Below are 12,700 nucleotides of genomic sequence, written 5' to 3'. Positions count from 1 at the left end.
GCAGGGATGACAGTGGAACAAATAAAGAATTAAAAATGAAGGAGAAGAAGTATAACGTAGCAAAGATGAGCAGGAAGCCAGTGGATTGGGCAACTTTTAAAGAGCAACAGAAGATAACTAAAAATACAATATGGGGAGAAAAGATGAGGTACGAAGGTAAGCTAGCCAAGAATATAAAGGAGGATAGTAAAAGCGTCTTTAAGTATGTGATGAGGAAAAAAATAGTTAAGACCAAAGTTGGACTCTTGAAGACTGGAAAAGGTGAATTTATTATGGGGAACAAGGAAATGGCAGACAAGTTGAACAGGTACTTAGGATCCGTCTTCACTAAGAAGGACACAAACAATCTCCCTGATGTACTAGTGGCCAGAGGATCTAGGTTGACGGAGGAACTGAAGGAAATTCACATTAGACAGGAAATGGTGCTGGGTAGACTGATGGGACTGAAGGCAGATAAATCCCCAGGGCCTGATGGTCTGCATCCCAGGGTACTTAAGGAAATGGCTCTAGAAATTGTAGACAGATTGGTGATATTTTTCCAATGTTCTATAGATTCAGGATCAGTTCCTGTGGATTGGAGGGTAGCTAATGTTATCCCACTTTTTAAGAAAGGCGGGAGAGAAAAACAGGGAATTATAGACCAGTTAGCCTGACATCGGTGGTGGGGAAGATGCTGGAGTCAATTATAAAAGATGAAATAGCGGCACATTTGGATAGCAGTAGCAGGATCGGTCCGAGTCCGCATGGATTTACGAAGGGGAAATCATGCTTGACTAATCTTCTGGAATTTTTTGAGGATGTAACTATGAAAATGGACAAGGGAGAGCCAGTGGATGTAGCGTACCTGGACTTTCAGAATGCAGTTGATAAGGTCCCACATAGGAGGTTAGTGGGCAAAATTAAAGCACATGGTATTGGGGGTAGAGTGCTGACATGGATAGAAAATGGTTGGCAGACAGGAAACAAAGAGTAGGAATTAACGGGTCCCTTTCAGAATGGCAGGCAGTGACTAGTGGGGTACCGCAAGACTCGGTGCTGGGACTGCAGCTATTTACAATATATATTAATGATTTAGATGAAGGGATTCAAAGTAACATTAGCAAAATTACAGATGACACAAAGCTGGGTGGCAGTGTGAACTGTGAGGACTTGGACAAGTTGGGTGTGTGGGCAGATGCATGGCTGATGCAGTTTAATGTGGATAATTGTGAAGTTAACCACTTTGGTGTCAAAAACATGAAGATAGATTGTTATCTAAATGGAGTCAAGTTGGGAAAAGGGGAAGTACAAAGGGAGCTGGGGGTCCTTGTTCATCAGTCAATGAAAGTAAGAATGCAGGTACAGCAGGCAGTGAAGAAAGCGAATGACATGTTGGCCTTCATTACAAGGAGTTTAGTATAGGAGTAAAGAGGTCCTTCTGCAGTTGTACAGGGCCCTAGTGAGACCACACCTGGAGTATTGTGTGGAGTTTTGGTCTCCCAATTTGAGGAAGGACATTCTTGCTATTGAGGGAGTGTAGCGAAGGTTTACAAGGTTGATTCCCGGGATGGCGGGACTGTCATATGTTGATAGAATGGAGCGGCTGGGCTTGTATATTTAGAAGGATGAGAGGGTTTCTTATTGAAACATATAAGATTATTAAGGGTTTGGACACGCTAGAGGCAGGAAACATGTTCCTGACGTTGGGGTAATCCAGAACCAGGGGCCACCATTTAAGAATAAAGGGTAGGCCATTTAGAACGGAGATGAGGAAAAACTTTTTCACACAGTGTTGTGAGTCTGTGGAATTCTCTGCCTCAGAGGGCGGTGGAGACTGGTTCTCTGGATGCTTTCAAGAGAGAGCTAGACAGAGCTCTTCAAGATAGCGGAGCCAAGCGATAGGGGGAGAAGGCAAGAACGGGGTACTGATTGTGGATGATCAGCCATGATCACATTGAATGGCGGTGCTGGCTCGAAGGGCCGAATGGCCTACTCCTGCACCTATTGTCTATTGTCAAGAATTGACCATTTTTTAGCTTTGAAAAACTCCTTTGTTTCTTTAGCAGTATGTTTGGGATCATTGTCTTGCTGTAGAATGAACCGCTGGCCAGTGAGTTTTGAGGCATTTGTTTGAGCTTGAGCAGATAGGATGTACACTTCAGAATTCATTATGCTACTACATGCCCAGGCCATAACACCCCCACCACCACGTTTCACAGATGAGGTGGAATGCTTTCGATCTTGGGCAGTTCCTTCCCTCCTCCATTCTTTGCTCTTGCCATCACTCTGATATATGTTAATCTTTGTCTCATCTGTCCACAAGACCTTTTTCCAGAATTGTGGTTGCTCTTTTAAGTACTTCTTGGCAAACTTTAACCTGGCCATCCTATTTTTGCAGCTAACCAGTGGTTTGCATCTTGCAGTGTAGCCTCTGCATTTCTGACCATGAAGTCTTCTGCGGACAGTGGTCATTGATTGACAAATCCACACCTTACTCCTGAAGAGTGTTTCTGATCTGTTGAACAGGAGTTTGGGGATTTTTCTTTATTATAGAGAGAATTCTTCTGTCGTCAGCCGTGGAGGTCTTCCTTGGCCTGCCAGTCCCTTTGCGATTAGTAAGCTCACCAGTGCTCTCTTTCTTCTTAATTATGTTCCAAACAGTTGATTTTGGCGGATGAATCAAACAGTTTTATTCTTGTTTCTTAGTCTCATAATGGCTTCTTTGACTATCATTGGCACAACTTTGGTCCTCATGTTGATAAACAGCAATAAAAGATTCCAAAGGTGATGGAAGGACTGGAGGAAAGACTAGGTGCTGAGAGCTCTCTTATTAAGGAGGCATTTAAACACACCTGAGCAATTACAAACACCTGTGAAGCCATGTGTAAAAAAAAATTATGGTGCCCTGAAATGGGGGGACATGTATAAACACAGCTGTAATTTCTACATGGTGAAACCAAAATGTATAAAAATGACCCTTTTATAAAATCTGACAATGTGCAGTACAGAGGCAAATAAATAAATGATGTGTCTTTGTCCCAAACATTATGGAGGACAGTGTATGTTTTAGTTACATCTTGGTATGACCAAGGGGATTATGCTTACCCACACCCGCCCGATCCATACATACCTGATCAGCATGAATTTTATCTCAAAGGCTGGTGAATAGTCTTCAAATCTAATTATATGTTCAAACAGCAGTGGAGTGATAAAGTTAGCTGCAGTGATCACAATAGAGGGCAAGTATTCAACCGTTAGATCAATTGTGAAGCCTCTGGAGTTATGTTTCTGATAAAAATAGAAACATGATTAAATTAAGCACCTATATCACTATAAGAGTCAAAAAATAAAATTTAAACGGGGAAACAGAAAATATGAGATGATAAACAGTCTATTCGGCCTATTGAAACAACAAACAACAATAATTTACAAGTATATGACACCTTTACATGTGTGAACATATACTGTCATCTCACAGAAACTTTGATAAAATGTGACATTAACCAAACTATGAAAAACAGCAGAAGATGTTGGGATACTTAGCAGCTCAAGCTGTATCAGTGGAGAGAGAAATAATTTGACATTTAAAATTAATGCCAGCTCCCAGATAACAATGACCCGCTGAATTTTTCTGTCATTTTGTATTATTTACTGATATTGGCACTCTGTAACAAAATTAGACACAGTGTGCAAAGGTTCGGTCAAAGAGGTGGTTTTAAAGAAGAGCCTCAAAATGTTTAAAAAAGATAAAGGCTTGGATAAGGGACTAACGGAGAAATGCATGGCTGCAAATGGAGGAAAAAATTAACTTAGGAATGGCAAAGGGGCAAGAATGAAAAGGTCATAAGGAATAGGAGTAGGATTCGGCCATTCGGCCCATCAAGTCTACTACGCCATTCAATCATGGCTGATCTACCTCTCCCTCCTAACCCCATTCTCTTGCCTTCTCCCCATAACCTGACAACCGTACTACTTCCTGCGTATGGCGTGCACAGCCTAAAGTTGTAGATCAAGGATAGATATCCAGGCCAGGACGGCATCAGTTACTGGGTGGATGGCTTTGATGCCCCCAGGGAAAAGCCTCAGTGGGCAGTCATTCACGATATGTGGGATGGTCTAGTCTGGATGTCTGCAGTCACAAGCAGGGCTGTCTGTCATCCCCCACGTGCAGGTGATGGGCTGTTCTTGCATGGAGGGTGCAGATTCTGTTCAGGGTTAGCCATTGCTTGTGATGGAGGTCAAAGCCTGGTGGTTTCACTGTGGGGTCTGTGACCTCTCCGCTGTTGGTGTTGGCATCTTTCCAGGCTCTGCGCCACTCAGTCTTAGAGTCAAAGTCTTCCAGGGATTTAACTGAAGACCAGAAGGGTTTGCGGGACTTCAGGCACATGTTGGGCAGATTGTTCAAGTCAGCATGGATGGAAAGGTCAGGGTTAGCCTCGATGGTGCACCAATCTTTCAACATCCTCTCCCTGCTGCGTATGCTGGGAGGGGTGATATGAGAGAGGACAGGGAGCCACTGCAAAGTTGTTGATTTAAGCGTCTCTGTGATGACCCGCATTGCAGAGTTAAGGACAGTGTCAACTCGTTTGGTGTGGCAGCTATTAGCTCAAGCTGGTGAGCTAAACTCAGCCGTTGAGTAGACTAGGGCTAAGCTTGTGGTACGGAGGGTGTGTGCATTGAATCCCCAGCTGTTGCCTGCAAGTTTCCTGATGATGTTGACCCTTGCTTTCAGTTTATCAGCCACCCTCTTCAGGTGTTCACGATAGGTGAAGGTGCGATCTAGGGTGACTCCGAGGTACTTGGGGAATTCTTCATTCTTCATCGGTGTAGAGCAAATAACACATACTCAGAGTAACGATCCAACAGGATTATTGACATACAATAAAGTTGCACAGCATGTTGGCGTCACCTCGTGCGGCATCTGGGTCACGACTGGCAGCTTGTGCCAGGAACTGTTAATAAGAGTGGTGCCGGTATGATGAAAACCAGGACTGGATTATAGATAAGTGGTGTGGAGCATATGTGTGTTGGTATTGGGTAACATACAAATAGATCAGATCTACAACCAGCTTACCACTCGGAGCTTAGCATTGACGAGCCGATTGCTGAGGTGAAAGGCAATGACCGTTGTCTTAGATTGGTTGGGGCAAAGTCGCCAGAAGGTGAAGTACTCCTCCATCCCCTTCAAGTCTTGGGTTAGCACTCTGCTGATATCCTCAAGGGCAGCTCCCTGGTAGACAAGGCCAAGGTCATCTGCATATGCAAACTACCTGGATGAGGTAGTTGGCATGTCACTCACATAAATGTTGAAGATTAGGGGAGCTAGGACAGAGCCCTGGGGGGGAGACCATCATTCAGGGTCCTGACAGAGCTGGTCTGGTTCCCAAGCGAGACCTTAAATCTACGGTTGCTGAGGATGGATGAGACTTCAAGATTCTGGAAGCTTTCGGCAACAGACCATGTCTCCACACGGTGTCATAAGCTGATGACAGATCGATGAGAGCAACACCAGTTTTCAGGGCACGTTGGAAGCCAGCCTGTATATTGGTAGTGAGGGCAAGGACTTGGTCTGCGCAGTTTCTACCAGGTCTAAAGCCAGCTTGCTCTCTGGCATCCCATCTGACTCCTGCTGCTTTCCCAGCTTTAGTAGAGGACAGGCCTTTGTCTACATCAACTGGAGTGTACGGATTAGAAAGGGGGCTTGAGGATGGTGAAGAAGAGATGGACTTTGTCTCACTTCCTATCGCTTCTTTGGAAGTGGTGACCTTCGAGTTTGCCAGCAGGCGAGAGGCTACAGCATTTGCTGACACCTTGAGGGGGGTTGTACCGGGCAGGAACAGCTGAACCAAGATGACGAAGGAGAGTCCAAGCCTTCCTGCTGGAGTGTGTAAAGTTCAAGTCATCTACAGTCTCTTGCCAGCGTTGATATCTTGCTGTATCCAGGGAATCTAGCAGTTCTGTGGCAGTATCTGGGTCGCCTGTGGCCTCAAACTGCTTCAAGAAGTCTTCTGATTCAGGGAGCTAGCAAGGAGTGAAGATTTTGCGGACGTACTTCTTTGCTGCAGCCTTCAGGATCGTGCAGAAGGACTTGTAATTCTTGCGGACAGGTTCAAGACGTGATCTTTTCCTCAACTTCTTGTGTGAAACCTGTCCAATCTGCTTTCCTGAAGTTCCAGCGTGCAAGCGGCTTGGATGAGATCACAGGGATATGTACACCGATATGGATCAGAGCAGGTGTATGTGGACTTATGGATCATGGAGCAGGGTGGCCAACATCAGTTTTCAATGTGAAGCAGAGGTCTGGGTTGTAGTCTCTCCTCCATCTGCTTGAGTGGAATGTACCTGGTTGCTTGGCATCGTGGAGGTGGTAGCGATCATTGTTGGATGCCCACATATCCAGTCATTCCCCATTCTCATCGTTGGTTGAGTAGCCCAGGATGAGTGATGACTGTTAACGTCCCCTGCATGTACTTCTGGGTGGTGGAAAGTGGGTACCCGTACACCCATGCTAATCATAGAGCACTGGCATCTCAGGTCTGGAGCACTGGCATCACAGGTCTAGAACACTGGCATCTCAGGTCTACAACACTGGCATCTCAGGTCTACAACACTGGCATCTCAGGTCTGGAGCACTGGCATCACAGGTCTAGAACACTGGCATCTCAGGTCTACAACACTGGCATCTCAGGTCTACAACACTGGCATCTCAGGTCTACAACACTGGCATCTCAGGTCTACAACACTAGCATCTCAGGTCTACAACACTGGCATCTCAGGTCTCAGGTCTACAACACTGGCATCTCAGGTCTAGAACACTGGCATCTCAGGTCTAGAACACTGGCATCTCAGGGCTGGGGGACTTTATGAAGATGGGTAGTGCCATGTAGGGTTGTGGAATTGAATTGTTCCTTAAACAAAAACCAAGGAAAGGCAAAGTGATTGAATCAAATTGCTTGGAACAAAACAAAGTGTTCGGGTACTCAAGTCAAGTTAAGTTTTATTCGTCACATGCACATAGTGCAGTGAAATGAGTTTGCCAGCAGCGGTACAATTTACAAAAAAAAACACACAATACACAATAAAAATGTAACACAAACATCCACCACAGCATTCATCACTGTGGTGGACGGCACAAAGTTTGGTCAGTCCTCCTCCATTTTCCCCCGTGGTCGGGACCACAACCCTCCGCAGTCGCCGCTGCGGGCGGCCGGATGTGCAGACAATGTAAGTCCAGAATCGGTGCCTCCCCGCCAGAGGCCGCGGCTTCAAGATGGTGTAGGCCACAGACCGGCGGTCGAAGATCTAAAGTCCCCGCCGCGCCGCAGCCAGAAGCACCGCAGGGCCGGCGGTCAGAGCTCCTCTCCAGGGATACCCGGCGAGGGACCCCGCTCTGGACGATAAGTCCCTGCTGCGCCCGCGGTTATAAGTTGGCCGCGGGCCGGCGGTTGGAGCTCTTCTCCTCCGGGGTCCCCAACGAGGGATCCCAGGCTCCGGACGCTGCGCCAGCTGGAGCTCCGCAGACCGTGACTTCAGGCTGTCGCGGGCCAGCGAACGGAGTGCTCTCCCCCCCCCCCCCCCGGTCGAGGGCTCTTCCGCTCCGAGCCGAAAGGGCCCATGCTGCGCCCGCTGCTGAAGCTCCGGGCGCGTCTCCGGGAAAGGCCGCACTGCACCTCTATGTTAGGCCACGAGGGAGGCAACATGGAAAAAGTCGCCTCTCCGTGGAGGAGCGGCATTTCTCGAGGGAATGATAGCCGACACAAGGAGAACATCAAAGTACATTTTGCAGTAGAGCTGTAAAATAGAGCAACCGCAGGTGTTGGAATTATCAGCAAAACACAACCAAACAAAAGCATTCTAAAGGCCAGGTACCTCAGGCTAAATATTTCAATATCCATGTCCCATTGATGTGATGCGATTTTGCAATGGAAAGTTTGAACTTGAGAGGCAAAGTGTAAGACTATGGCCAATACCAAGACATTCTTTCTTGCAACTTTTAAAGAATATGCATAGTCCTTAAAATGTTCTACAAATATACCCAGCCCGTTTGTGTTATATTGCACTGCAAGAATAAAATAATCTACAAATGACAGCAGTAAATCCCATAATTGATTTTTAACATGTAAATAAGAGAGTAGTCATACAATTTGTAACCTCATTGCTTTATGTCAAGCAACAAACTGAATACTCACTTTGTTATTAAACTGCTGAGAGTAGACAGTAGTTTTATAAATGATGTAGAAACAAACCATCAGTATCAATACCACAAGCAAGTTCAAGAGCGCTCTCAGGAGGTAGATCTTGACTTTTTCCTTCTGAGTCCTATCAGCAATCTTCTGCTTAATTCTTTCTTCATCCAAATCAGTCTATCACCAGAAAAACAAAGAGTTTATTTCTCTGCCTCTTGCAAGAAAAGCTCTGTCCATTACAAATACTGTAAATGTGCCTGGCAAAGGTTCCCTTTTAGAGTTATAGAGAGATACAGTGTGAAGACGAGCCCTTCGACCCAACTTGTCCACACCGGCCAACAGCTACACTAGTCCCACTTGCCCGCATTTGGCCCATATCCATTAAACCTGTCCTATCCAAGTACCTGTCTGACTTAAATTTCTTAAATGTTGGGATAGTCCCAGCCGCAACTACCTCCTCTGGCAGCTTGTTCCATACACCCACCACGCTTTGTGTGAAAAAGTTACCTCTCAGATTCCTATTAAATGTTTTCCCCTCTCACCTTAAACCTATGTCCTCTGGTCCTCAATTCATCTACTCTGGACAAGAGACTCTGCATCTACCCGATCTATTCCTCTCATAATTTTATACACCTCTAAAAGATCACCCCACATCCTTCTGCGCTCCAAGGAATTGAGACCCAGCCTACTCAACCTCTCCCTATAGCTCAGACCCTCTAGTCCTGGCAACATCCTCGTAAATTTTCTCGGTACCCTTTCCAGCTTGACAACATCTTTCCTATAGCATGGTGCCCAGAACTGAACACAATACTCCAAATGCGGCCTCACCAACGTCTTATACAACTGCAACATGACCTCCCAACTTCTACACTCAATACTCTGACTGATGAAGGCCAATGTGCCAAAATGCCTTTTTGACCACCCGATCTACCTGCAACTCGACCTTCAAGGAACCATGCACCTGCACTCCCAAATCCCTCTGCTCTACAACACTCCACAGAGCCCTACCATTCACTGTGGAGGTCCTGCCCATGTTAGACTTTTTTTTTTTACGAAGGACAGCACTTTAAAGAGGGGAATTCTAAAGTTTAAAATTTCAGTGTTGACAAAAGTCTAACTGAACTTATACCTGTAATCTAATGAAAACGAGAAAGAAGCACATTCTTTTATCACAACATGGTCACATAAATGTCATCCTAATTGCCAGAACTGCATTTCTTGCATCCACGCTCTGCTGAAGATTGAATGGGGTATCCCAGCTCAGACAGTTAGACAATAGGTGCAGGAGTAGGCCATTCGACCCTTCCAGCCAGCACCGCACCACCATTCAATGTGATCATGGCTAAGGTTTGCACAAGCCAGACCCTGCACGATTCGTGAATACTGCAACATTGGAATCTGGCCTTTACCTGTTCCACAATAGTTGGCAGAAAACTTACCTTCAGCTCATACTGAAGACTACGATGTTTCAACTCTGCAGCACGCTCATCTCTGATACAAAAGTCCCAACCTGCAAAAATCTTATTACAAAAACTCTGAAATCGGTCTTCTGATCTGATAAAGCTTTGTTTGAAACCTTCCACTGCCCTGAAGGATGAACACAAGATGAAATCAGTGATGGTACTCACATGAACAGATTGCACGAATAAGACATAAAATAAGGAATAGATAATTTGCCCTCTTGCCTGTTCCACTATTCAATTACATCATAAATAACCTGTTTTTCCTCACCTTTTTACACCACCCACCACTTGATGCCTATATTATCCAGGGTGGGAGGAGGTCTAGTCCAGATAACTGTGGCAATCAGTAGTTTTGTAGTAGATGTCAGTCGATAGTCTGTCCCTTAAGATGAAGACAGGAAGATCAAGAAAGGGGAGATGGGTATTATAGAGAGTCCAAGTAAATTTTGAGCGCAGGGTGGTAGTGGCAAAGTTAATGAAATTAGGGAGTTCTGCATGAGTGCAGAGGACAGCCCCGATGCAGTTGGCGAGTTCGCAAAGAAAAAGTTGGAGGATGATGCCAGTGTACATTTGGACCATGGACCATTCGATGTAACCAACAAAATGACAGGCATAGATGGGGCAAGTGCCCATGGCTACACCTTTAACCTGGAGAAAGTGAAAGGAGTAAAAAGAGTAGTTGTTGGGGCATGTTCCGCCAAGTGGAGGAGAGATAGTAGTGGGAAATTGATTGGGTTTCTGTTCAAGGAAGAACATATTGGCTATATTTAAGAGGGAGTTAGATGTGGCCCTTGTGGCTAAAGGGATCAGGGGGTATGGAGAGAAGGCAGGTACAGGATACTGAGTTGGATGATCAGCCATGATCATATTGAATGGTGGTGCAGGCTCGAAGGGCCGAATGGCCTACTCCTGCATCTATTTTCTATGTTTCTAACCCCCACCCAGAATAGCTGAGATGTTCCAATATTTATTTCACCTGCGTTAAAGAAGGAACTGCAGATGCTGGAAGATCGAAGGTACACAAAAATGCTGGAGAAACTCAGCGGGTGCAGCAGCATCTATGGAGCGAAAGAAATAGGTGACGTTTCGGGTCGAAACCCTTCTTCAGACTGATCGTCGTACAGTTGGAGGGCAGGGGGGATCACAGAGGGTGTGCAGTTAGAGAGGAGGTTGTGAAACTGTCTCCGGAGAGAGGAGGAGAACTTCTTCAAAGTAGGCATACCTTGAGGCGATATCGCAGTGGAGTAGACAAAGTGTTAAAGAAGGAACTGCAGATGCTGGAAGATCGAAGGTACACAAAAATGCTGGAGAAACTCAGCGGGTGCAGCAGCATCTATGGAGCGAAAGAAATAGGTGACGTTTTGGGCCGAAACCCTTCTTCAGACTGAAGATCAGTCTGAAGAAGGGTTTTCGGCCCGAAACGTCACCTATTTATTTCGCTCCATAGATGCTGCTGCACCCGCTGAGTTTCTCCGGCATTTTTGTGTACCTTTTATTTCACCTGCGTTAGGTAAACTGGGTTCCTTTATACATTTAACTGAACTGTAGCAAATCAAAAGCGGAACAATTACCTCTTCACTATCCAGAACAGACTCAGTAGGATGTATGCAAACGTTGTAATAAAGTATGCAAGTGGTAAATTGTAGTGAAAATTCCAAGAATGCATGTCATCTGTTCGGTAAAATCCATAAAAAAGATATGTCTGCTCCAGGAATCCCTAAAAACAAAACAAAATCCTATTAGGAGATGCCAAACGGATAATTTAACAGAGCTTTTAAAACAAAGTGTGCAACGGGCTGTACTTGATCCCAGTCTCCCCCAAGTGAGCGGTACAGATAATATGGTATTATTCTTACTGGGACTGAAAAGGTGGGAGTGAGCGAAAGTGGTATTTAAAGGCAAGAAGATTTTTTATATAAGCTCCTACTTAACAAATTGTCATTTAAAAATCGTGATTTTTTGTTGGTTAATAACCACATTGGTCCAGAATATACAGTGAGAAGTAAATTACCTGGATTTTGCAGCAACAAGCTGACAAAGTGCAGAAAGTTTGTGATTTCACCACCTGCACACGTGAACTAAGAATTTCCAAGTTTCACGGTAGACTTTTCCCAGATACGTTCCTGCTTTGTACTGCCGTTTGGCGACTCGTGCCGAAACATGGCAAAAGAACAACATCTAATGGAGTTGAATGATGCTGAGGATCTATGATCATCCATTTACAATTCCCATAACATTTTCATGTTTTAAAACTCAAAAAGTTATTACATTTTTAATGCTTTTAAACATTCCAAACCTTCTAATCAATTTTGAAATCTATCTCTGGCAGCCAGCTGGAAAGGTTCATTATTGCTCTGCCACTGTGCACCCTACCCCACCCCACCACGTAGAGGGATTGGGGTATGGAAGACTTTGCCACGTCTGAGGTTAGAGCAACCTTTAGCTAGATCCACATTAGGTGTCACATATTAGGGGAACAGAGAAAATGCAACCACAACTTCTGGTGTGTGAACGTGCATGATTAAGTGAAAAAAACACAGAAAATCCCTGGTCGCCAGAGGGTGTGCTTTTTGTTGCCACCTCCAGAGAAGCTGCAATATCAATACAGTCAGGAAATGTTTCAAGAATTTATAAACCAGACATTACAAAGTACTTGAAACACTATGTACAAAACTGACTTTTTATAACATTCAAAGCTACAATTAATATTGGCCTGGCATCAGAAGCCGAATAATGTGTGAGGGTTGTATCTCCTTAGAAGTATTTCAGATTTCAGAAGTACTTTTCTTAAAATGAATTATCTTTTGTTTCAAAAGTTTGTTTACCATTTTTAACCTTATTTCTTAATCACTCATGTATATAGTAGCAATCATTTTACTCGGTTGCGGGGGGGGGCGGGGGTGGTCAATGATCAATATGATCATGGCTGATTATCCAATTCAGTATCCTGTACCTGCCTTCTCTCCATACCCCCTGATCCCTTTAGCCATAAGGGCCACATCTAACTCCCTCTTAAATATAGCCAATGAACTGGCCTCAACTTCCTTCTGTGGCAGAGAATTCCACAGATTC

General features: G+C 44.9%; 1 protein-coding gene across 1 annotated transcript in view; it reads right to left on the bottom strand.

Annotated features, from left to right (window-relative positions):
• The window catches only part of tmc7 (transmembrane channel like 7), a 47,413-nt gene that overhangs the window by 16,885 nt on the left and 17,828 nt on the right, over positions 1-12,700 (bottom strand). Inside the window, exons 6-9 of the mRNA XM_033041217.1 lie at positions 11,200-11,345; positions 9,605-9,752; positions 8,169-8,342; positions 3,110-3,267 (exon numbers count right to left, since the gene is read on the bottom strand). Coding sequence (XP_032897108.1) covers positions 3,110-3,267; positions 8,169-8,342; positions 9,605-9,752; positions 11,200-11,345 — 626 coding nt within the window. The remainder of the gene's footprint in view (positions 1-3,109; positions 3,268-8,168; positions 8,343-9,604; positions 9,753-11,199; positions 11,346-12,700) is intronic.

The sequence above is a fragment of the Amblyraja radiata genome, chromosome 22 (genome assembly GCF_010909765.2).
Source record: "Amblyraja radiata isolate CabotCenter1 chromosome 22, sAmbRad1.1.pri, whole genome shotgun sequence".
Lineage (NCBI taxonomy): Eukaryota > Metazoa > Chordata > Chondrichthyes > Rajiformes > Rajidae > Amblyraja > Amblyraja radiata.
The sequence above is the reverse complement of the archived record's forward strand: the minus strand, read 5'-3'. Positions and strand labels throughout refer to the sequence as shown.